The sequence below is a fragment of the Anabrus simplex genome, chromosome 2 (genome assembly GCF_040414725.1).
Source record: "Anabrus simplex isolate iqAnaSimp1 chromosome 2, ASM4041472v1, whole genome shotgun sequence".
Lineage (NCBI taxonomy): Eukaryota > Metazoa > Arthropoda > Insecta > Orthoptera > Tettigoniidae > Anabrus > Anabrus simplex.
The window spans coordinates 1,021,533,459-1,021,559,968 of NC_090266.1; the positions used below are offsets into that span (position 1 = coordinate 1,021,533,459).

At 40.5% G+C, this 26,510-nt stretch overlaps 1 protein-coding gene across 7 annotated transcripts in view; it reads left to right on the forward strand.

The window, feature by feature from the left end:
• Nucleotides 1-26,510, forward strand: part of Cdc27 (cell division cycle protein 27) — a 507,070-nt gene that overhangs the window by 180,474 nt on the left and 300,086 nt on the right. For 6 of the 7 annotated variants that reach the window (XM_068226370.1, XM_067141899.1, XM_068226371.1 and 3 more), the window contains one exon: nt 6,564-6,926. In XM_068226370.1, coding sequence (XP_068082471.1) covers nt 6,564-6,926 — 363 coding nt within the window. Of the gene's footprint in view, nt 1-6,546; nt 6,927-26,510 lie in introns of all 7 variants that reach the window. The other variant, XM_068226373.1, reaches the window with a different exon arrangement.

Genomic DNA, 26,510 nt, shown 5'->3' on the forward strand with positions numbered 1-26,510 from the left:
ATAGGCTTGATACACATGGCTATAGCATCCTGGAAAGTTCACTGGTAGCAACGATCTCACAGGCACTTCTTGACGCGTCACTCGCTCAACCCAACCTCGGTTAAAACAAAGCCCTCGTATTGGCTATTGAGTGTCTGATGTGACATTGAACGTCCACTCACGTTTATCCACATTGATCCACTCCAATTCTTCAGTCTATACTACCTGCCGTACCCCGTGTTTCCAAGCCACTTTGTTGCAACACATCCAATTGACTTCAACCGTCCTTCCCGATATAGTCGCAGTTTTCCCGGTTGCACAATCCTTACGGCTAGGCCATGTGTACAGACTCTTACCCAAACGGAAATTTATACAAAATATAATGATTTTAACATTACAAACTAAATACAAAATTTCCTAACCTAAAAATTCGGGGATCATACATACGTAATGTTACAAATCTCCCCAAGTCAAAAATCTTCACACCCCACCAACCAGAAAGATAACCCAACAAGACGGGGCAGAAAAGAAATGCTTTGACCTATGCTATTCTATGAGATGCCATCTACCGGAATAAGGAAAGATTACATAGTGGTAACAGCACATGATGGGAAAGAGTAATAGTGCATAGATACAAGAGTTCGCTAGGAACGTAAAGACTTCAGAAAAGGCAAACGTACCATAAAATGATAAGGTGCGGTTGAGTACTTCGCCAAGGTGGTTGGTGAACGGCTTCAAGAATGTCGTCCTCTGTTTGTAGAATACGTCTAGTCCTTGGACGACCTCTGTCCACTATTTGTAGATGAAGATTGCCGGTTTCCCACAGGTGTTGCTCAAGGCGACGAAAAACATTCTTATAGGGGTGGCGCCTTTGAGGGTACCGTGCTGCATACTCTCGAGCAACAGCAGAAGCTTGGTTATCGCATGCACACAACACTAAAAGCATATCGACGTATTCACCGTTTGTGTACTCCATCAGGTAGCTGCCCTACATGCACTTGACAGGGCCAGTTACGGTTGTGCACTGCGTGGTAGTCGACTCATGCATTCACTTGAATGGATCATGTGTTCGACTATTGTCATGTGACAACAGGATGTCATGCTTACAAACGGAGTTACATGACGGGAACTAGGGACCTGACGTCACACACACAAAAGAAAAAAACCCAACCTGACGTAGATTCGAGCCGTAGCTCCACGGTGCATGTGGGTTTGATAACCCAACCATCTACTCAGCGAGCTGCGACGGCGGGTACGGCAGAGCGGGATGATGCACGTTTCTCTATTACATTCCAGTGCGCCGCAGGATGTGACAGTGTTGCAAACTTCTCGTTTTTGACTTGTTTTCCAACAGCACCAGATCCTATTTGGCTATAGAAACTTTTGTCTTGCAATGGGATAAGGAACCGCATACCGACCTCCAAGTGCAGCATTTTTTGTTCACCCTGTATTTGAGTTCATACATTCTACATGATATCTGTAAAAACTGTAATGCTGTTGATAGTTCCCTTACAATAGAAATAATGAATTGAGCACAGTAGGTTTTTTATGTTAAAAAAAAAGTTCAACATATAGGTACACTTGTTACACTGTAACATACGACTGAAATTGAAGCGATGTGCTGAATAGGGGTCTGTTAACCGCCAAAAACGATAGTCCACCACTACGTACAAAAGAAATTATAACAAAAGGACAATAATGTAGAAGAGGGATCTGAGTGACACACTTCTATTTACCCAAACAAGTACAGTTTATTGAGAACCAACCAATTGCTCATACGGGTGATTTTTTGCTAGTTGCTTTACATCGCACCGACACAGATAGGTCTTATGGCGACGATGAGATAGGAAAGGTCTAGGAGTGGGAAGGAAGTGGCCGTGGCCTTAATTAAGGTACAGCCCCAGCATTTGCCTGGTGTAAAAATGGGAAACCATGGAAAACGATTTTCAGGGCTGCCGACAGTGGGGTTCGAACCCACTATCTGCCGGATGCGAGCTCACAGCTGCGTGCTACTAACCGCACGGCCAACTCGCCCGGTCATACAGGTATGATTTTGATGTCGTAGTGGATAGGTACTGCAACATAGGCTATTAGATATACAAAAATTGTTTTATTGCTTCTCCTTTCATAAAAATGAGTCACAATATATCAAAAACATTGACCATGTTCATAGTTGCACAAGTTTCTTTAGAGCTACAGCAGCAAACACACAGAGAATAGAACAAAACTTTTAAAATAATACACAGAGTATAATGCCCAAAGAGGGGGTATAATTAAGCAATCCATATATCATTAGACATAGTTCACATTCACAAGGACAAAATATATTCATAGTAACTTCTTTGCTCTGGCAAAGTATATTGCAGCATGTCAGTCAAGCCTTTCTTCTTTTCCTCTTTGAAGAGCAAGGGCATGTGGTACACCTTAGGTAGTTACTCTGGTATAACTAGGGGCTTCGTGGTCACATTCTTTCTTTTCAGTGAAACTAGGTGTTGTGAATTCCACGGCTCAAACACATTGTAAGTTTTATGCATACGTTTGGAATTAGTCATCTGCACTTAACTGAAGCCATATTACTGTAGTGATTTTCAGGTTTGGGTCTCTATCTCTTTTACAACGTGTCCAAAATCAAGAGAGTCCTCTCTGCTCATTATTGTCACTTCAAAAGGATTTGATCTTGTTGTGGCAAATATTTCCAATAGTTGAGTTGGAATTTGCACTGAACTTGGACAAAGTTTCTGTTTCAAGAGGGCAAATTCCCTGTCGCGCAGCAGAAATGAATGTTGCAAGAGACTATCCTCATTTTTCCGTATTGAAAGTCTATTACAAAAGAAACAATAAAACTTTTGTATCCACCTATTCAATACATTAAAAGCAATTATAAAATTAGGATCTCATCTATATTTTATTGCTTAAATATTAAAAACATAGGACATGTTTTGTTCATATTTTGGACATCTTCAGCTATAAATATTCTTACAAGGTTAAATGATAACATTGTTTTAGAACTTACACTTATGGTTTGCCATTGACAAACTTATCCATAATAAGCTTTGAAAAACCTCTTAAATATTAAAATGTTTGTATATTACGTCATCTTATTGAAAGTAATAATGTAGTTTCAACCTTTAAAACATTATTCTAATATTTAAAATACAATGTCAATTCATTTACAATCTGTTGAATTGCTTAATGTTTTCAAATTATTCGTTGTATACACATTCAAACATTTTGTTACTACTGGTGTAACTTTTCACATATTATACTCTATGGAATTGGAATCTTAACATACTCTCAAAACAGTTGAGGTTAGGTTTAAATATGATACTATTCGTCCATTAAAGTGACAAAACGGATATGCACTGTTGATTGTAGGAAATGAATTTTGTCCTACATTAAATATTTAACTTCAAATTTGTCAAATTCATAAATTGCTTGTAGTCTTGACCAATGTAGGGCGATCGTACAGACGTAAGCAGGGACTCTGTCAGTTGGTGATAAACAAGCTTTGGTGACATTCAAATGGTAATTTCATCAAAGTTTCTCCTCCTGCCTGCATTTCCTCTAGTGCACTCAGCTGTTTAACTGCTGCTTGTCTTTCTACTTGAGCTCCTCGTGTTGTATATGTGTCTCCGTATCTGCAATACATTTACAATCTGTTGAATTGTATATGGAGACACATTGTATGTAGAAGTGCCTTTGAAAAGATCTTACATGCCTCTGGCCTTACTTAATCACTTCATCCTGGAGTTGAACAATTTGGTTCCGTGCCTCCCCTATTGACTCTGACAGAACCACAGTGTCATCCTCAAAGGCTAAAAAGTTGACTCCAATTCCTTTGTTCTTGCATTATTCGGTGTCACTCTCTAATATCTTTGTTGAGAACACAGTTAAACAGAGGGGGAGGTAGTCCATCTCCCTGTCTGACCCCTGTTTGAATCCCAAAAGATTCTGATAGGATCCCCCTGATCTTGACCTTGGATGTTGTGACTTTCACAGTCTGTTTAATGACCCTTCTTATTGTTTTTATGTTCTGTGTAGAAATGCCTCTGAAAAGATCTTGCACATCTCTGGTACTAGTGATATTCCCCTGTAATTGTTGTGTCTCCTATCTGCTTGTAACACATGGCACATCATTTGTTTGGCCTATTTTTTCCCTCAGTTGGTGGAATTCTCTCAGGGAAATGCCTTTCAGTGAGACGGGGCACATTTTTGTATGAAGAATGACGTCCAGGCACCTTTATTTCAAATGAACTTGAACATTCCACAAGCAGTGCCTGGACAACATCCAATTTCAAATGATCTATTCTAGATTCTGGTGGTTGTCGCCATAAGACCTATCTGTGTTGGTGCGACGTAAAGCCCCTAGCAAAAAAAAAAAAAGATTCTGGTGAATTATTCCGGCAAATGATCGTTGTGTTTAGAATTGCAACATTCATTAACCTCCTGAATAACTTGATATACCACTTGGTCATCCTTTTCCTCTCTAAAAGATAGCCATGAAGGAGTTGGTCTGTGAGATAGACTCTGCCCGTGTGATCATTATAGTCGGCAACTGAAACAGGCTTTTCTTTTCCCTGACCACGCTTTGTTTTCTGTGTGATGGTTTGTGCCCCATGCAATGTAGAAATCATCGTGACATCTTTATCACATCCCTTTATGACGAAAACATGGTCAGAATGCCAAGCTATAACTTCTCCCTTCTATAGTTTCACGTTTATCACATCTTTTAGGATGTCCTTTCTGTTGAGGCGCAAAGTTCCTACAAGGTCAATTTTCAATGATTTTAATTTATGAGCCAAAGTAGGCGAATTCGTAGACAGTTCATAGTCCAAATTATATTTTAGTATATTCATTATTATTATTATTATTGCCTCAGGGCAACGTGTCCGCCTGTCACTCGGCGGTCCTAGGTTCGTTTCCCGGCCGGGTCAGTGGTTCTTAATTGTAAATGATTAATATCCCTGGCCTGAGGATGGAGTGCATTCCCCATCTTCTAAATTTTGAGGCCCTGAGTTCCTTATAAATTATTCTATTTGACCCACATAATTAGACCTGCTTTCCCATCAAACTGTAATAGCCATGACATGCACACTGCCATTCTGCGCACTATCACTCGTATCCAATTCCGAACCAAGGACTTCGCATACAGCAGTGTCATCCACCTCATTCAAATCATCATCTGAATCTAACTTACTTTCATCAGAATCATCCAGCTTTTCTCCTAAAATGTCCTCCATTTCCACAATTGCTAACCCACACTTGTTTGTAGAAACAATCTCCACTCACGACCGACGGAGCCAAACTCGGTGCTTATCCCTGATGGCTGAGATAGACGGTCCTTGAACTAACACTTGAATTTCAGTGACAAAGCACTATCAAAATGGGGATCAAGGTACATCATTCAGAAGCTCAAACCTTCTGCTTCAAGGAGGAATTCGTTAAAATACAAACAGCTTCGATCGTAACTGCTAGATTGCAGTACAGTACACGCCTTTACCGTGCAAGCACTGCTCGTCACTCCACCATGCACGATGTTCATTACATGACGAGCACTGCCCGGCACTCAACGCTGACAGGTTAAGGCCGTCAATGTCTTGTACTACTATAAAATTCAATTCTTTTTTGTGCTGCCCCTTTTAAGAAGCTTTTTGATGCATATCGGCCAGGCACTCGTTGAATGTTATTTGATTATCTCGGTCCTTGCGGACTAATATAGGACCAAAAAATGGTCAAATTTGTTAATATGAAAAGTAATTTTAACAAGATTAAAGATGCATAATGGAGCGACCTCGTCTTGTGATGATGGCCAGAAATAAAAACGGTACTGATCCAGAAGTCCCGCTGTCACATTAAATGTGTGTTAATCTGCCAGGATCTTTGAAGTTACATAAACTTTTAAGTGTGTTGTTCAAAAATTAATTTCAATAATTTACACAGCAAACTTTAAGGAATTGTATCCTGAAAATATCTTTATGAAGAATGTATTTTAGCACTAAGTTTTTAGATTTGTAACAATATATGCTCAATAATTTTTGTCTTTGGTACGAGAAAGTAAGGTTGTTTCGCAGGTCCTTCTGTTATCGCTGATGAAGAGAATGGTATAAATTTCTCGAAACCTGTACGATTAATGTTTCAGTGAAAACAATGAATATTGACAGAGTAGACCCATTAATAACCCGGTGTGTTACTTGATTATCTAAGTGAATATGGACCGATATAGAACCAAAAATGGTCAAATTTGTTAATTCACAGAGTAGAAAACTATGTCCTTATTTTCTGTCTTTTTTTTGTTGCTAAGACCTGTGTTTGTTGTGATGGATGAATAACAAAGTGAAGTATGAATTGTGACATGCAGTTATCAGAATTTAGTTGCTGTAAGTACAGTAATGCTTTTTTCTTTTTTTAAAAGTGTGTACTAGGTAATACAGGTAATTTTACTACTGTTCGTAACTACATTACTTACTTACTTTGCAGCAGTGAATCATACTCATCATGACTAGTTTTACTGAAACAAATGTTAAAAAAGTGATTTTGTGAAGAGAAATGTTGTAACATTAATTGAAGTTTGCACAATGTTGCAGATTGGCAGAGGCTGAATATATGCTGTTGGGCCCCAATGGTTCACGTGCTAAGGCGTTAGATGACTTGGTGACTGAATTTGGGGACCAGGCATGCTTTGCATTGCAAATCCTTGCTCGTATCTTCCGGCTGACAGAGCGTAGCCCAAAATCAGCTGAAGCATATAGACGTGCTTTAAAGCTGAATCCATTCCTTTGGCATGCTTTTGAAGAGCTGTGTAATAGTGGTGAAAAACCAGATCCTGTGAGGACATTTCAAGTGACTCATTTAGAAAATTTTACAATGTGTCAAGGGAATAATCCCATATTGAATTACGTTAATAATTTTGAAAATCATTCTGATGCAGCGTTCCTAAGTATTCATAGGTAAGCCATTTCTTTAAACTATGCATGAAATATGCTTATCTTTTTCATTAAGTGGTGTATCAAAGCATTCTCACCTATTACTGTGGTTTAAAACATAAACCTTTTGGTTATTGTCAGTTGTTTAAAGATTGCACTCCCACCAATTGCAAATATCGAAGTATTGAAGCTCTTTAGTCCCGTTCAGTCATGTGATCATCAGAGTTGCATCCGAGTGTGGCTGCAGGCTCGTCAATTGGATGGCGACACATTCACAAGACACTGGTGGCTAGTGTGTCGCTGACGCACTCCTAAAAGCCTCTTTTATATGACAGTGTAGTGACGGTGCACTAGGGGAGATATGTACCTCCGCTTGTCCTTGGCTTATATCTAAAAATTTAATTTTCTTGAAGGGAACGATAATTTTATTCCACCAGTTGTGAATATTAAAATATTAAAGCTCTCTAGGCCTTCTGAATTATGAAATTATCAGAGTTTTGCTCCAGTGTGGCAGCACACATTTTTGATATGTTCAAGTTCAGTTAAGCTAGTTTTAAAATGTTATAAGAACATTCCAGATATATATCAGAAAATGTCAATACAATATTAATAATTATAAAAAAATTCTGTATACCCATTAGTCCTGTTTCCTGATACAGGTGTACCAGTGAATATGTGCAATTTGTAAATGTTAATAATAATAATAATAATAATAATAATAATAATATGGTAAAGATGATTAGTATTGAATAAGGTGGAACCAAAATTATTTCCTTTTGAGGTTTGTATGATATTGGTGTCAATATGGAACAGCGAATATGAGATTAATCAACTGATGCAGGATCGGGGATGTGGTGAGATGAAATGATATGGCATGTTTTGCAACCGGACGCCCTCCTGACGCCAACCTCAGTTGAGCTAATGAAGACGAAATGAATGATGGTGAATGAAATTGAGAAAGGAGTTCAAAGGAATCATCTGTGGCCTATGATTAGGAACACTCCCAGCATTTGACTGGAAGTGAAAATGGGACACCATAGAAAACAATTCTTAGAAGTGGGGTTATAATTTTAATCGAATAAGACATTGCTGTTAATAGCAGATCAGATTTTTTTCCTTTCCTTCCCTCTCCCGATTTTTTCACTTGCTAAAGTGCTTTTACAACTAATTTCTGTAAAGTTGCACATGATTGTATAAAATAATCTTGTCTGTAGCACATCATCTTCATCCAGGCCTTTTTTTTTCTATTTATGTTGGGGTCAACACTGCATATGGATTTGACTGAGTTGTACAGCCGAATGTCCTTCCTGCTCCAACTCTACACTTATTTGTAGCCCCAAATGCTACTATATTGCTTCCCTTATCTCACAATTATTTAAACACATGCATAATATATTCCAAGAAAGGAAACAGTTACCATGTGAGTTGGCCATGCGGTTAGGGACACACTGCTGTGAGCTAGCATCCGGGAGATAGTGGGTTTGAACCCCATTGTTGGTAGACCTGAAGATGGTTTTCCATGGTTCCCCATTTTCACACCAGGCAAATGCTGGGGCTGTACTTCAATTAAGGCCATGGCCACTTCCTTCCTACTCCTAAGTGTTTCCTATCTTACCTTTGCCATAAGACCTATGTGTCGGTGCGACGTAAAGCAAGTTGTAAAAAGAACAAAACAAAAAAACAGAAAGAGTAACAAGAAATAATCACAAGAAACAAGGATAGACTAGCATAGTGGGAGGGAACAACAGAACAGACAAGAAGGAATATGAAAACACAAAAGGATAAGTACATGCACATCTTCACATATTGGTCTTCATAGGTGAGCTCTAGTCAATCCTAGTTCTTCCTAATCTATTACTTGTCAGCCCTTGACTAGCTTGTGTTTGGTTTCTGGTTTCACCATAGGGGTGAGCATCCATGCTCATTGAGTTGACTGTTCTAAATTCTCAATGTGAAAAATGCATGGTTGAAAGAAAAGAGGATAAATGCAAGCGAAAAGAGAGACAAGAAGAAATAATTTGTAAATGATAGAAGACAATGAACTCATGACAGGAATGGGAGAAGAGGAACCAAATAGATTTTCATGGTAAGTTATGTGTAGCCAGCCCCACAGTGAAGGGGTAGCGCGCCTGCCTCTTAACTGGAGGCCCTGAGTTGGAATCCTGACCAGGTCAGGGATTTTTACGTGGATCCGAGGACTGCTTCGAGGTCCACTCAGCCTTCGTGATTACAATTGCCATGGGGTTTGCCTTAGAGTTATGTGTAATGGAAAAGGAAGTAGGAAGTGTGGGAGTGTGCGTTAAAGAAAGAAGACCAAAAAAAAAATGGGGACACACGCAAGGGTTAAACGTAATAAAATTCATTAGAGCTGTGACGTGACAGCTTGGACATTGTTCTCTATGATGTAAATAATATTGTAGTTCTCCACTGACATTAATGCCAAGTACAATCATCGTGGACCCTAAGAAACTTGTCAAAGGTTGTTAGGACAAAAATTGTAGATCAGATACTCAAGGCAGCATTTGAGATTCTTAAGACGGCCTAGCTGGGAGAGGTAGTTCATCGAGCACACTTACTAGTCGAACATGGAAGGTGAATTGGCTATCAAGGTAAAGAAGTAGACTTTTAAAACCTGGTGGGAAAGTAGGTTGATTAGGGGTTGCTTAGTAGGCCAAGACCCTTCGTGGCTATTGCGCCATGGCGTTTGGTTTGGTTTGGTTTGGTTTGGTTTCGTTTCGTTTGGTTTGGTTTGGCAAACTAGGTTAAATGACAATCATCAGTGCAAGACACTTGAGCTGGCCACTGATCATGGTTGTTTCTGCAAAATCTCGTATTACCAAGAGTTTTTATGATAGTTGAACATGCCAGAAGGTATCAACAACATTTATTGTCTGTCCGAATCCTACCTTTAAGCTACTGAGGATATTGACCATGTTCTGCAGATAAGACTCCAATCACTATCCTCGTTGGGATTTGACATCCATCCTACCACAATGGAGAGGGTTACTTTATGGGGACATGCTATGATATCTGCCTATAGGGAGTACCAACCCATTGCTGAATTAGATGCCATCCAATAGATAATAGAGGTTGTGATCAAGATGAAAAATGCAGACATGTTAGGACTGAATTACACACTCTCCAGCGTCTAGAAGCAGCTTAATTGATACAACCTTTTCTCAATCCTTTTCAGTCAAATTATTCATGGCAGCTGTTCAGTCAATCAGGTTGAGCAGCTTTAACATTTCCATCTGGAATGGTAAAATTGACTTCGACAAATGCTCCAGCTTCTGCCCAACATACCTCTTCTGCTGTACAGTGAAAATTGTTTGTACTAGACTTCTTTCTACTTCATGTCCTCCAAATTTTTGTAAATGAATGTGGCTTCATCATGGTACTTCATATAACCAATGCAATCCATGCATTATATATACTTGCTCATCGAGAAGCACAGAATGAGCAAATTAAACCATCTGGCATGTCTGGACCTGGGGAAGGTGTGAACAGGATTTTACGTACGTGCGTGCGGACTCAATGCTCATCTGGAAAGCACATTGATCTTGTGGTATCCCAGAATCATATAACTAATAACACTTCTCCTCTACCTTATAAGTCAGAAGCGGGACGTGTTGCCCATTGGCACCATTGTCTCGTTTTCCATATTAATATCAACATCCACCAAGAATCGGTGATCTCACTTCTGTTCATCCTGTGCATGTATTTGACAGTTGGGCAGTCAAACACCTCAATCACAGATGATCATATACACTGATTTATTTCTTCCTGATCATGGTTGACAGAATACATAAAATCCAACACATTAGTTGGAAAAATTGCTTAGATGGAAGTGGCTTGCAGCTCAATATCAAGAAGACAGAACATTTTCGGTGTCATCCAAGGACCATTGGGACCACTCATTTTGACACGTACTCCCTGTGGGTGGGAGACACATATAAAGAATACCCCCACAGTGTCCCCTGCCTGTCTTAAGAGACGACTAAAACCGGCAACCTAGGTGTGGATATGGATTGTGGTTATGGGACCTTGGAATTGTAGCCCCTGTGGATGGGAGGGTCTGAATAAATCCACAGGTAAAACCTGCCTGTCGTAGAAGGCGACAAAAGGAGTCATGTAGCCATCAGTCTCAGTTATTTTTCCTATTTTTGTATTGAGGGTTGGTTGTAGACTGTATCATAATTTGATGTCCATGCTGCTTGGGGAGGGCCTCTTACATATGCGACCTCTCTTGAAAGCCCAGATGGTATCCCCAGCCCGTCTGGTGGGAGTGCCATGTACTCGGCAGTAGTATCCACCTGTCAACGCAGGACCCCGCACAGCCAAATGCCAGGACATATTATTTTTAATTAAATGGGATACATGCTATTGCGGGAGATTTGGGGAAGGAAGTCCTAGTGCTCGTAGCCTCAGTTAGCCCGTATTAGGCATCGCCCAGCAACGGATCTCAGGCAATACCTTCTGTGACCTTGCCTTGGCTGCATGGTTCGACTACAGAGGCCCCCGATTGGAGTAGGTGGCATTTGGGGAGAATGATTTCAGGCATGCCTTCGAAACTTCAAGTCTGCCGAAGGTGGTTCACCACCCAAGTCTTTAACCTTTGGTTCGTTGAGTGGGGAAACCCCCTGGGAACAAGTGCAACGTGAAAGCATGGGCTCCAGCTTCCCTAGGTTCCTGGTTGCTACCAGAACCAATGGGCAAGATTTGAAGCTAGTGAAGACTGTTTCGTTTAGTAGACACATCGAAGGTGTCTACGGCAAACTTGAGGACCTGAAGAAAATGTTCAATGGTGGTCTGTTGTTAAAACCGCGCATTGTAGTTCAGGCTGATCAGTTGCTTAAGTGCGACAACTTTGGCAAAATCGTCGTCTAAGTGGAAGAGCACAGTTCCTTGAATCTGGTTTGCAGATTCATTGTCCACTGCAACCTCATTTTGACCACTGACAATGAGCTGGTGCAAGACATGAAGAACCGTGGCATTACACACGTCCAGCGGATTATGCGCAAAGTCATCGGTGAAGACGTTGCCCCCGTGCCTTCATTGTCTCCTTCAAGTTGTCAGTGTTAACCAGAAAAAGTCAAGGTAACAACCTGTTGTTGCGATGTGAGGCCGTATATCCTGCTTCTGAAGCGGTGCTATCAATGTCAAAAGTTCAGACGTATGGTATCTTGTTATTCGAATCAGTCTGTGTGTGTGGTGTGGAAGAGGAGTTGAGGTGTGGAAGAGTACACACCTCCTTATGGGTGCACTAGCTGCCCTGGTCTTCATTCTCCTCAAGATACAAACTATCTGGTCTGTCTCATTGAAAAGAAGAAGATCCAGGAGATCAAGACAATGGATGGTCTTTCCTACCAGGAAGCATGCGGTAAGTTTTAATTCCACGAATGCATCTGTGAAGACGCTAGACTTCAGTATGATAGTACAGAGTCTACCAGGTTTTTCGTTTGTTTCACCAACACCTGTAGAGATTGCTGTGCCCAAGGCGGCTGTTGCTTCTGTGACAAAGCCATGAAGATAAAAGGTCGATGGTGGGAACCATCCAGCCTTCGACCACAAAGAAACCTATCCCGGCAGGGAAACCTAAGACTAAGTATCCTTTCTCCAAGAGGTCGGCGATAGCCGCACCCAAAACGGTGGAGGTGGCATTGTCGACCGGGGTTGGGAATTCACCTCCCAGCCTGTCTGAATAAGAACAGAAGGCAGGGAAGAGGGACGCCATTACCAGGTGCTCCCCCACCCCTCCTGCAAAAGGGGAAACATGCTCCCCATCCAGAGGGTACGCGTCACTGCCAGGAGGTACGCCTGCTTTATAACCTAGGTGCTCACCTCGTAGGAGGAGGTCCCGCCACTGCAAAACATCGAAGGAGCACTCGATATTAATCATCTCATCCGCTGATGAGGGGATGAACGTCAAGCATTCACCTACATCCATGGATGTGATTATTTGTGTTTAAGTTAGAAAGCTTATTGCCACATACAACCTAAATACTCAGTCTACACTATGCCACTGTTACAGTGGAATTGTAACGGTTATGATAGTAATCTTACTGAGCTGTGCCAGCTAATTAGTTAGTTCATGGCGCGTATAGTCTTTGTTCAAGAAACTAATCTCAGACCAGGTCCCATACGGTCTTGAGAAATTTGTGACTATACTTGACAGAACGGAATTGTGGCATTAGTATTTGTGTTTGTTCTAATACCTACAGTGAAGCAGTTACACTAAGAACCCAGCTGGAGGCAGTAATGGTACGCGTTTCCTTGCCTCTCATAACCACAGTTTGTAATGATTATTTCCCACCAGGCCAGCCTCTTAATATCAGTGATGTAATTCATCTTATCAGCTCCCACATCCCTTCCTCTTATTGGGTGATTTTGAAGCCCATCATCCACTATGAGGCTCTGAAATGCCTTGCCCCCACAGGAAGGGGGTTGGAATAGTTAATAAGAGAGCTGGGTTTATGTATTTTGAATATAGGGGAAGCCACATATTTCAGTGTAGCGCACGGTACCTTCTCCTTCATTGTGCAGTTGTGCGCTTGTCCTCCTGCTTCGGTGGGATGTATGCGATGACCTCTGTCATAGTGACAGTTTCCCCATTGTTTTTACTTTGTTGAAACAGAAATCCATCCAGCCTCCTCCCCGATGGATTCTTAGACATGCTGATTGGCCAAAGTTCACATCACTAGCTGCCTTTAATGACGTGAATAGCCGGAGCATAGACGATGATATAACTTATATCGTACAAGTTATTCTTGCTGCTGTTGAGGGTCCATTCCATCCTTCTTTGGGACTCCTCGACGAAAACTTGTTCCCTGGTGGAATTAAGAAATTGCAACGGCTATAAGAGAATGACATCACGCACATAAACGCTATCGTAGGCATCCTACTGCGACCAACTTGGTAACATTTTTAAAAACTCTGTGCAAAGGCACGAGTTCTCCTTTGACAGATTAAGAAGGGTTCATGGGAAAGATATGTGTTGTCTATGACGTCATGTACACCGTCATCTCAAGTGTTGACTAAACTTCCAACACACTTCTGTAGTACAAGAACCATCCTTTAGAACCATGAATTTCCGTTGTTGGCAGTATCATCACTGATCCACCGTCGGTTGCTAATCATCTAGCAAGTCATTTTGCAGATGCGTTTGTTGCCAGGAACTACCAGCCTGATTTCCTGGCTCTGAAATGGGGGCAGAAAACCAGAATCTGAGTTTTGCCACTCAAACTGTAGAGGGTTATAACGTGCCCGTTATGGAGTGGGAAATCCACAGCACCTTGGCGCTTTGCAAGGACATGGCTCTCTGATCAGATAATGTCCATAACAGGATGTTAAAAGATCTTGGCGAGGATGGCCTCTTATATCTTCTTCTGACATTCAACGGAATCTGGAGAGTGAGAGAGAGTTCCCGTGACAGTGGCGAGAGGAAATAGTAATTCCCTTCCTCAAGCCTGACGAAGATCTGAAATATGCAGGAAGTTACAGACCTATTTGTCTCACTAATTGTCTGTGTAAACTATTTGACAGGATGTTGAATAGCTGACATGTGTGATGTTTGGAGAAAGGAGGACATTTGTCTGAGTACTGATGTGGTTTTCGAGTTGCACGTTCCTCCACTGACCACTTGATACACCTGGAGAGTTCTATCCAGGAGGTGTTTCAGGTCTAATTCCATCTATTCCTGCTATTTTATGACAATGCAGTATATTTACTATCCTTTCCATTCCACGAGCATAATTTCAGTGATGTCATCCTCCCTTTGAGCTCAGTTGTTTGTGACATCAACAGAAATATTTTCTCTTACATTAAGAAGTTTAAAAAAATATTCCTTCCACCTGTCCAGTGATTCCCTGGGATTCCCTACGAGTTCACCTGATTTACCCAAAATGCTATTCATTTCCTTTTATCCTTTGTTTCTAAGATTCTTTATTATTTCTGTCCAGAAGTGATTCCCTGCGGCTTGACCTAGCCTTTCCATGCTATGACCAAAATCTTCCCATGACTTCTTGGACTCAACAATTCTGATAAACCATCCTGTTACGTTTACAAGCTGCCCTCACTTCATCGTTCTACCAAGATGTTCATTTCTCCTCATCTTTGCACATATTTGTTCCTAGGCATTGCCTTACTGCTTCTATATAGCATCCCTGTATGCCTAAACTGACCATTTTTTCCATAGCTCAAAGCGGGACACATTGATTCTGACAGCCTACACATAAACGAGAGGTCAAATTTTGACACAGCTACTTTTTACACGTTAAAATTGGTATTGCAATATTTCTCCACTGCACATTTTAAGATAACATTTTAATTATACAATACCTTCCCTTGTGATACATTGCAGTGTTACTCGTACTTCTCAGAGGATATAATTAGCTGTAACAACTGTGGTGATGATTTCAAAAGCTTATGAAACTCTAAACAATTCTGCAAAAAGTTAAACTTGATCATTAACAAAGCCTTAAGAGTAGAAAGTTTCAGGTGAGATTTTTCAGATGTCCACAGTTTGTTTATTTGAGAGAAAACTCTTTCAATTGAAGTATTAGTTCCAGGAAGAGAAAAAATATACTGTGCCGCTATTGAGAGTTGACTGTGTCATAATTTTTTCCTTGAAGTGAAGAAAAACTTCCGTCCTCTTGTCTACTGAAACTTCTGGATCATTCCAATTGGATATTTTCTCTGCACTGGCATATTTGGTTAAGCAGGAAAATTGATCAAATAGTTCTGAGTCATTTCCACTGTCAAAAAATCCTTTACTTGCCACAAAATCACAACATTTTTCCACATCAGACCATTCAGGAATAGCTTTTAGTGGATGCCCATTGGAAATTGTTCATGTCTTTAAAATGACCAGACCATTGGTCTAAATACTCTATAGAGGTCTCAATAAAAAGTTCCTGCCACTTCTTCAACATTCTTCCTACTTGTTAATCCTTCATCATCAAGCACACCAACAAGAACTCTTACCTTATGTAGTAAAACCTTGTGAGACAACTTATCTGAAAGATTGTCTTTTAGTTCACTGATGGCTTCCATAATCTCTGTTGCAGAAATTAGCTCACCTTCAATTTTCAATACTACTTTGTGGAAAGAACTGGCTTGTGTGAAGACAAAATTTAACCACACATCTGAAATAGGATCTTCAAAGAAACGTCTCAAAGAAACCGGACATTTTGTTTGACTTCAGAAGTATGATTTCAGTCCTTCATACATGTCAAGCAATCTCTTCACTGCCGGCATGAGTGTTAACCACCTTGTTTTGCTATACACAAGGACTTGTTTATACTCAATTTCCACAAAATCACTGAACTCTTTCAACTGTTCAACTCTGACTGTGTAGATATAAAAGTGAGAGTACACCTTAACAATTATGTTCTACATCAATAGGTAAACAATCACAAGAAGACTGTATTACATTATGTATAATATGAGCACCACATCCTACACCAATGAAGTCCCTACCCAAAAAACTGTTAAGTTTCCTGAAATTATTGTTAAGTCCTTTCCTTGCTGACCCTCCAAAATTACTGTTTGTATTATCACCACAAAACCCGATGATTTTACTTGCAATATAATTTTTTACTAGCACTTCTTCCACCAGGTTGAGATTGAAGGTCCAGCAGTTTCACTTGAACACAGTCATAGGGGTCATAAAACCGAACAACAACCAGGAACAATTTAACATTCCCGTGGTTCGAGGAATCCGTTAGTAGTGTAAAGCAATTTGCCTGTCCGAGTTGTTGTTTGACTTCTTGCTCAGATAAGGGGGCAAACACTTTAGTAATTACACATGCGCATTTTGTCCGTGCACATCTGAATTTGGGCTCGAAACATGTTTGGAGAAGTTTCAAAGCGCAGTCACATGAGCGAAAGCTTTGATTTTCTTAACCTGTATGGTAAGGCCAGGCTCCTTCAGCAGCTGCGATTTCCAAGTCCTTGGATGTAGGTAGTGCACTCTTGGAAAACTCGTCAATGCTTTGCTTGAACTTGCAATACTTTCAGCAGATTTATGTTTGGTAGATTGCAAATGTTTGGTTATGTCATTTCCATCGCTATGTGCAACGCTAAATGCCGCCCCACAAGACTGACATCGAACATCACTGTCTGATATTGTTCTCTTAATAAATGGGAATTTATTTTGCAAATCTGAATTAAATATGCATTTGCGTTTAGGCATTGTGCAATCACAGAAAAGAAACCAAACGTTCCAAACCACACCACATCAAGCCAGGAAGCAGGAACTGTTGTGAAGTCTGAACGAGAAACAGAAGTTTGGAAGTTTCGAGTATTGATATCGTGAATAATGACTCGATATAGATAAACAACTTTTTACCGGTTTCTACTGAAGTGTGATGTTTGAAATTGTCAATCTGCAAAGCGGGACATTTAAGCATCCCCAGAGTTTTCGAGGGGACAGCGGGACAGAATTCCTAAAAGCAGACCTGTGCCGCCGAATCTGGGATGTCTGGTCAGTTTATGTATGCCACCCATTCTCTTTCTATATCCTGAACCTGCTTACACCTATTTTTTGGAATTTTTCACTAATCTTATCTATGTATGTCTGTAGAATTTCCTTATCCTGAAGAATTTCTACCCTTATTTGCCTGCAGACAGATTTCATTTCTAGGGCTGGAGATACTTGTTTCACTACAGACCAGGTAGTGGTGTGCATCATCAAATTTCCCCAGAATACCCACACTTTTCTAACAGACTTCTTGAATTCAAAGTCTGTTATGATGTATGTTATGGATCTAGTATCCGTACCTTCCAATGTGTAGCGGTGAATAGGCTTATGCATGAATAATATGTTCATAACTGCTAATCCCATACTAGCCCAGAAGTCCAGAAAATGCTTCCCATTCCTATTAGCTTCCATATCTTTTTTGTATCCTCGGTTGTGTATTTCCAACTGTCGCATTGAAATCAACCATTAGGACTATCCTATCCTTGTTGTTGACCCTGAGTATGATGTAACTCTATGCTTCATAAAACTTGTGAACTTAATCCTCATCTGTACTCTCACATGGTGAATAGACTGAGACAGTTCTTGTCTTAATTCCTCCAACTGCTAAATCTACCCATACATCATTCACACATTTATGTACCTAACAGAAACTGTGTTGTGGGCAGTAGTATTCCTAATGAACAGTCCTACCCCATATTCTGTCTTCCCTTTTTTAACATCTGTTAACATCTGTTAAGAACTCTTTATAATCCTCTTATCTCTTCCATCTCTTCTTACCAAAGTATTATTAACTCCTAACACATCCAGATTCATCCTCTTTGCTGATTCAGTCAGTACTACTTTCTTTTTTTTTTTCATAAGCCTCAGTAATATTGATAGCTCCCCATTGAATTCCATTTTGTTTGCAAAGTTGTTTCTAAAGGAGTCCCTCGCTTGCGAAATGAAAGTGGGGCTCCGTTATTCCCATAGGTCCGAGGCTTGTTCTGAACGTGCTTGGGAAAAATTTTGAGAAGCAGTATGCTACATTACACGTAGTCCCAGCGAGAATCTCTCCCTTAACAGGTTAGGAACCACTAGTGGATTGTATCGAGTGCAGACGTGTTGGGTAGAGGGTCCCGGTAGTGCGAGAGGGGAGTGCAAGAGAGAAGTGAAGAGTTTAAGGAAGATCAAAGAGTTTAAGGGAGATGATTGGTGTGGAACAATACAGGGAAGTTGTAGAAAGATGGCAGGGGAGAAAGAAGAAGGGAAAGGTGAAGGAAGCAGAATGGAATTGGGAATGAAGGGTGAGATGATGCTGACAGCAGGGGTGATTATAGTAATGCTATGTATCGGGAGAGTGGAATTGAATCCTGGGCCAATCTTCAGTGGAAGCATGAGCTGGGAAGACGTGGAAGTAATAAGGATTGTTGTAAAAAAGGTGGTAGAAGAAGTTTGCCCGTTTGAGCAAAATAAAAATATGATACAAGAGCAAACGAAGGAGTTTGAGAATATGAAGAAATGGTTCCAGGGAAAGGCAGACGATACAACAACCAAAGTGAGAAACAACGGGGAAGAAGTTGCATCACTAAGAAAGAAAATAACAAGATTAGAAGAGGAAGCGTCGAAACTAAAATCAGAAGTAGAGGACAGTAGTGAAGATCGTAGAAAGAAATGCTTATTTATGTATGGTGTTCTGGAAAGAGGACAAAGTGATTACAATTCACAAAGTGGTGGAGCTAATCCAGGGCAGTATGAAAATTAATTCTAGCAAAGTGGATGTAGACGATGTGGAGAGAATAGGTAAAGTAAAGGGTAATAGGCCTATAAAAGTGAAATTGTTATCCACTTTGATGGCCAAAATAGTGATTAGAAATGTGGGTAACATACAGAGTGAAAAAATACGGATTAAGAGAGACATGGGAAGTGAAGGGATCAAGAAACATTTGGTGAGGGCTAGACACCAAGGATTGAGAGCCTTGATCAGGGGACAGCAATTAATAGTGACTAATGGCAGGTGGAGAAGAATTTGGTCTGTGACAAAGTTACTGGACCTAGAAGAAAAGATGAAACAGGAGGAAGATATGGAGAGGCGTGCGGAAGAAAGGCGGGAAGAGGGACACCTTCCCGGGGAGGAGTGGTATGAGGAAAGGGAAGAAACAGAGTCAATGAGGTCGTAGAAAATGCTTCGGAGGGGACAAGTGCTGAGGAAAGAAAAAGAGATAATTGTAGTCATGGAGTGGACGGAAATAGTGATAAAGAGAGTATAGTGATTTTTATGTTGCTGAGGACAGCAATCAATGAAGCATATCATATAAGGAGGCATATTTGGAGGTGGTTTCGGAGATGACGAAGTACCGCGAAGGGAAGAATGAGTTAAAAGTGACACCTACCAAAGGGGAGACTTTGAGGAACGGGAGAAGCATGATTTTAAAAGAGCTGCGGAAAGAAAGAAAGGAGGAGGGTGAAGTAACAAGAAGTAGGAAGTTAAGTAAAGAGAGTTAGTAGATGTCAATGTTATGGCGATTGAGGTAGAGAAAAGTGAATAGTGGTGTAATGATAGGTAATGAAGTGTGTTTATTTATTGCTGATGATGTAGCTGAAATGTATAGTGAACTTGAAATGTTACTTGGTAATGGTTAGAGAGAGGATGAGGAAGAGATGGAGTTGATGGTATATTGTGGTATGTGTTTGTATAGTGAATTTAATTGTAAAGTGTATTTTGGAGGCGTGATAATAGGAAGATTTGAATTATAAGTAGTGATAGGTATGGTATATTAAGTGAATGATGTCTAAGAGAGGTAGTGAAGTGTAGTTGGTATTTATAGTTGATTTTGTTGGCTAGTTTATGGTGGTTGTGTGTTTCTGTTATGTGGAGTTTGTTCGGGTTTGTAATTATAAGAGGGTGATTGAGGGTAAATGGTAGAATTTAAGTGTGAAAGTTGATTCTGAGCAAGTTGAATCAAAGATTAATTAGTTGACGAGATGGAGGAGAATTTGAAATGTGGAGTGTGTTTGGGTCTGTTGTGAGAAGAGGTTGGTGTAAGATTGTGACGATATTTATGCAAATGTGGTGGAATGTAAAGAATGTTGATGAGTGAAAAACGATGGTCATAGAGTGATTTGAGTTTGTATGTTTGGGTGATAAGAGAGGTAGTGATGTGGTCGGAGTTTGATAAGGTTGTTAGGTGGGGGTGATTGAGAAGAGAAGTGAAGGATGTGAGTGAAGAGATGGAGTTGACGTAATGGCAGAATTCAAGTGTGGAGATGGATAAGTGGTAGAATGTAAAGAACTTTGATGATTGAAAAACGTTGGTCATAGAGTGATTTCAGTCTGTATGTTTAGGTGTTAAGAGAGGTAGTGATGTGGTGGTCGGCAGTTGATAATGTTAGGTGGAGGGCTATTAAGAGTTGAAGGTTGTGAGATAAGAGATTTAATTGACGTAATGGTGGATTTTAAGTGTTGAGATGGATGAGAACTGAAATGTGGTGTTTGTTTACAGGCAGGTAGAGTGAGTTAGTTTCTTAATGGGTAATTTAATGTGGAGTTTGGGACTTTAAAGTAGAACAGTGCATATGTTGTAACATAACATAAGCTCAGCAGATTAAGTGCAGTGAAGAATTTATGTGAATGTAACATACAAGTGGAAAGAAATTTAAATGGTAAGAGGACGGTCCTGAGTAAGCAGAAAAGTCAGTGCGCTCAGCAGGAAGTGTGATGTTGCCAGGGTTCGCTAGGAGTGGTGTTGTAATACCAGACTGGTCAACCCAGGCAAGGAAAATGTGGGGTCAAGGCCAGTTGTCATCTGCAGTAGCCGTTCACCTTAGTTCAGATTTATCTCTATGCATAACTTATGCATAACATTTCCTAGTCATCTGGTTAGCACCAGACTCCACTCAGCAGTTAGCACTACTGGTAGGAGCTATTACTATTAATCTTATTAGTCCATAATTCTTATAGTCTCGTGAGCAGCCTCGTGATTCCTGGCAATCACCGTACATCTGGTAATCGCCAGATTCCTGCGCGCGGTGAGCATTGCGTGGTGGGCCCACGATTATTACCCAGAGTAGCCTCACGATTTCAGGCCCCACTGGGCAGTGATCACTGCTTGAAGGGTCCACTATACTTATCATAGCCTGTGCAGTACTTATATCGGTAGATTACATATATTCACAGGGTCAACGGCTCTCCAGCTGTGAGTTGACCGTTGACCATTTGTTTCCAAATTCTATATGGTTTTGTTTTAATCGGATTATTATTTTGCATTAAGAAGGAGATTTTTTACATACATTTTTTATTTGCTTAGGCTATTATGGATTTGAACACTGTATTGGGCGAAGGCGTGTAAGGTTCTGTAAGTCCTCAGTTATAGAGACAGTATAGTCCTAGCCGTCTGAGCTCAAAGGAGGTCCATTTCTTAGAACATGTCCAAGATGCCCACTCCTATTGCATTGTGATTACAGCAGATCCTCTAGATCCTCTAGAAACCATTTCCACTTACATACTACGATCCTAGAAATGGACGAACAATTGTTTTCTTTGATCAGCTTTGAAAGACGCCCTTTCCACGTCATGGGTGTGAATTTATTCGCTGTTGACGATTGAGATGCCAGATACTATACCACCTGGACTACATTTACGAAATAAAAAACATAACGCCTCAACCCAGGATCGACCCCTCGGCCTCCTGCATGCTAACCGAAAATTCTTTCCACGGCACCAACTGTACACCACAAGTAATATCTGCTGACAAAGGTAGTTACCCTACATGTGGTTACAGTGTTGCCAGATTGCCACTCTTCAACGTCCTTTTTCTGCCGGATGTACTCGCTGGATGAACTTTTGTGACAGACATTTTTTTATTGCTGGCATATGAGGAGTCGCACTGCGACGCCCGAGTGCGCGAATTTCGGTTCACCCTGTATAAATTATGCAATGTATTCTTCATGTGAAGCAAAATATGATCACATTAGAGAGAATCATGTTAATTGCTAAACGCAAATGAGAAATAAGTCTTTATTGAGTATAAAAGTAACACTATTGGCTGGAGATACATAGACTTTATTGCAATCAAATTATAAGCTTCAAAATAATTTTTACGATGTTGGTCCAGCCCATTCACTGCGGCATTAAAAAAGCTATTGCTCAGCCACTGCTTCATCAGTACTGAAGAATACATGAAGAAATACTGATATTGATGCTCTTATTAACTTGCAAATGTTCTTAATATCTTGTAAATAGCTTTAATAATGTTATTTGCTTTACATCCAACTAACTACTTTTACTGTTTTCGGAAACGCCGAGGTGCCAGAATTTAGTCCCGCACGAGTTCTTTGAGTGCCAGTAAATCTACCGACACGAGGCTGACGTATTTGAGCACCTCCAAATACCACCGGACTGAGCCAGGCTCGAACCTGCTAAGCTGGGCTCAGAAAGCCAGCGCCTCAACCGTCTGAGCCACTCAGCCTGGCGTAAATAGCTTTAAAATGTATGTTGATATACCATTGGTTATTTAGATATTTTTACTACCTCCTCCGCTGGGCTGAGTGGATCAGACGGTTGAGGCTCTGGCCTTCTGACCCCAAAATCGCAGGTTCAATTCTGGCTCAGCCCGGTGGTATTTGAAGGTGCTCGAATGCATCAGCCTTGTGTCTGTAGATTTACTGGCACGTAAAATAACTCCTGCGGGACTAAATTCTGGCACCTTAGCATCTCCGAAAACTGTAAAAGTAGTTAGTGTTATGTAAAGCAAAAAACATTGTTTATTATTACTACCTCTTCTTGTTCTCGCTGTTGTAAATTAATATATGCTCTTTTAATATTTATTTGTGAAGTGTTCATTCTTATACATAGAATATTGCATTTTACATTACTGACATTTCTTATTCTGTCTGCGTATGTCCAAATACGCAATTGTGTAGTCCATGCAGGTTGAATGAATAAATGAATTTATAAGTTTTGGGCTTTTCATTTTGCTGAAACTAACTTTGAGTAAATAAATTTTTAAACCACATGAAAGAGAAAACGTATGGTAACAGTATTACACCTTAAAAAAAACAAAAAACAACAACAATTCAAGTAGAATGACATGTTTCCTTCTTGAAAGAACATTATCAGATTGGATCAAATCACACTCAAATATTTAGAAATAAATATTTATGTTTATTTCTGTTTAAATACTTAGGTACTTGAAATCTGGAACTTACCTTAATGATGACTTCCTTCGTATCTACTCCAGCATTTACTGTGATATTTTTGAAAAACCGTTGTTCTGTCATTGGCGTGGTCCAAATGGCTGCAGTACATTGACCTACTTCTGCCTGCCACGCCCCTTGGCTAGTTCAATGACACGTGTTTTACTTTTAAGTATTTTTAGCACTTCCCTTATTATTATTATTATTATTATTATTATTATTATTATGATTATTATTCCTCCCCTGCGAACCATGTGATCTTACCGCAGTGGGGAGGCTTGCGAGTTCCATTGAAGCAGATAGCCGAGCCGCAGGTGCAACCATACCGGATGGGTATCTGTCGAGGGACCAGATTAACGAATGGTTCATCGAAAGGGGAGTAGCAGCCTTTAGGAAGTTGCAAGGGCGGCAGTGTATATGATCGACTGATATGGCCTTGTAATAAAACTCAACATGGCTTAGCTGTGTTGATACTGCTACACGGCAGAAAGCAACAGGAAACGACAGCCATAACTAACTCCCGAGGACTTGCAGCTCTCTCTCTATATGAATGATGTACTGATGATGGTTTCCTCCCGTGTAAAATATTCTGGAGGTAAAATAGTCCCCATTCGGATCTCCGGGTGGGGACTACACGAGATGGGGCGATCATCAGGAAGATGAATACTGACATTCTGAGCGTTGAATGTTGAGATGTTTGAAACGTCGTTGTAGGCTAGAGAACCGAAAAAGGGAGATGGTTAGACTAAAGTTAGATGTAGTTGGTATAAGTGAAGTACGTTAGCAGGAAGAACAGGAATTTTGGTCAGGCGACTATAGAACTATCAACACAAAATCAAACGGGGGAAATGCAGGAGTTGGTTTAATAATGAATAAGAAAATAGGGCAGCTGGTAAGCTACTACGACCAGCATAGTAAAAGAATTATTGTTGTCAAGATAGACACCAAACCAGTGCCCACCACAATAGTGCAGATCTATATGCCTACTAGTTCAGCAGGTGATGAGGAAATCAAAAGAATATATGAAGAGAGAGAAGATTTAATACAACATGCAAAAGGTGACGAGAATCTAATTGTGATGGGAGACTGGAATGGAGTGGTAGGCCAAGGAAGAGAAGGTAATACAGCAGGAGAAATCGGATTGGGACAAAGAAATGAAAGAGGAAGTTCGCTGGTTGAATTCTACACTCTTCATTATTTAGTCCTTGCTAATACTTCGTTCAAACACCACAAATGATGGCTATATATGTGGATGTAGCCTGGAGACACTGGAAGGTATCAAGTAGACTTCATTATGATTAGGCAGAGATGCAGAAACCAACTGTTGGATTGCAAAACTTTCCCAGGAGCAGACGTGGACTCTGACCACAACATGTTGGTCATGAAATGCCATCTGAAGTTGAAGAAATTGAAGAAAGGAAGGAAAGCAAGGAGATGGGATCTAGACAAGTTGAAAGAAAAGAGTGTGAGGAATTGTTTCAAGGAACATGTTGCACAAGGACTAAATGAAAAGGCTGAAGGAAACGCAGAGGAAGAGTGGATAGTCATGAAAAATGAAGTCAGCAGGGCTGCTGAAGAAATGTTAGGATGGAAGAAAAGATTAACTAAGAATCAATGGATAACTCAGGAGATACTAGACCTGATTGATGAACGACGAAAATACAAGAATGCAAGAAATGAAAAGGGCAGAAAAAAATACAGGTGAATAAAGAATGAACTGGATAGAAAGTGCAAGATAGTTAAGAAGGAATGGCTGAAGGAGAAGTGCAAGTATATTGAAGGTTGTATGGTCCTAGGAAAGGTAGATGCTGCATACAGGAAAATAAAGGAAACTTTTGGAAAAAGGAAATCTAGGTGTATAAATATTAAGAGCTCAGATGGAATGCCTCTTCTAGGGAAAGAAGACAAAGCAGAAAGATGGTAGGTTGGCAGTTGTATCAAGGTAAAGACGTAGATGATTTGGTTCTGGAACAAGAAGAGGCTATTGATGCTGATGAAATGGGAAACCCAATTTTGAGGTCAGAATTTGACAAGGCTGTGAGAGACGTAAATAGCAACAAAGCATCTGGAATTGATGATATACCCTTTGAATTAACTGACTGCCTTAAGAGAAACCAGCATGGCAAGGTTATTCCACCTTGTGTGTAAGATGTATGGGGCAGAAGTGCCGTCCGATTTTCGGCAGAATAATGTTATACCTATTCCCAAGAAGACGTACTGACAAGTGTGTAAACTACCGCACCATTAGTTTAGTTATCTCGTGCCTGCAAAATTTTAACACGTATTATTTACAGAAGAATGGAGAGGCAAGTTGAAGCCGAGTTGGGAGAAGATCAATTTGGCTTCAGAAGAAATTTAGGAACACGTGAAGCAATCCTGACTTCACATCTGGTCTTACAGGATCGAATTAAGGAGGACAAGCTCACGTACATGGCGGTCGTAGATCTAGAGAAGGCATTCGGTAATGTTGATTGGACCAAGCTATTTGAGATGTTGAAGGTGATTGGGATCAGATACCGAGAATGAAGAATTATCTACAATCTGTATAAAAATCAGTCTGGAGTGATACGAATCAGGGGGATTTGAAAAGGAAGCAGCTATCCAGAAAGGAGTGAGGCAAGGCTGCAGGTCCTCCTCCCCTTTTCATTGTTTACGTAGAACAGGGAGTAAAGGAAATCAAAGAGGAATTTGGAAAGGGAACCACAGTCCAAGGAGAGGAAATCAAAACCTTGAGATTTGCTGATGATTTTGTTATTTTATCTGAGACTGCAGAAGATCTTGAGAAGTAGCTGATTCGTATGGGCGAAGTCTTGGGTAAGGAGTGAAAAATCTACAGCCTGTTTCCAGTCATTCGACTGGGTCAGGAATGGAATGAATGAAGCCCCCATCTAGCGGCAAGAATGGGAAATGTGCCTGCTGCCGAAGCCTGTCACACTCCTCTGGGGCATTGATAAGTG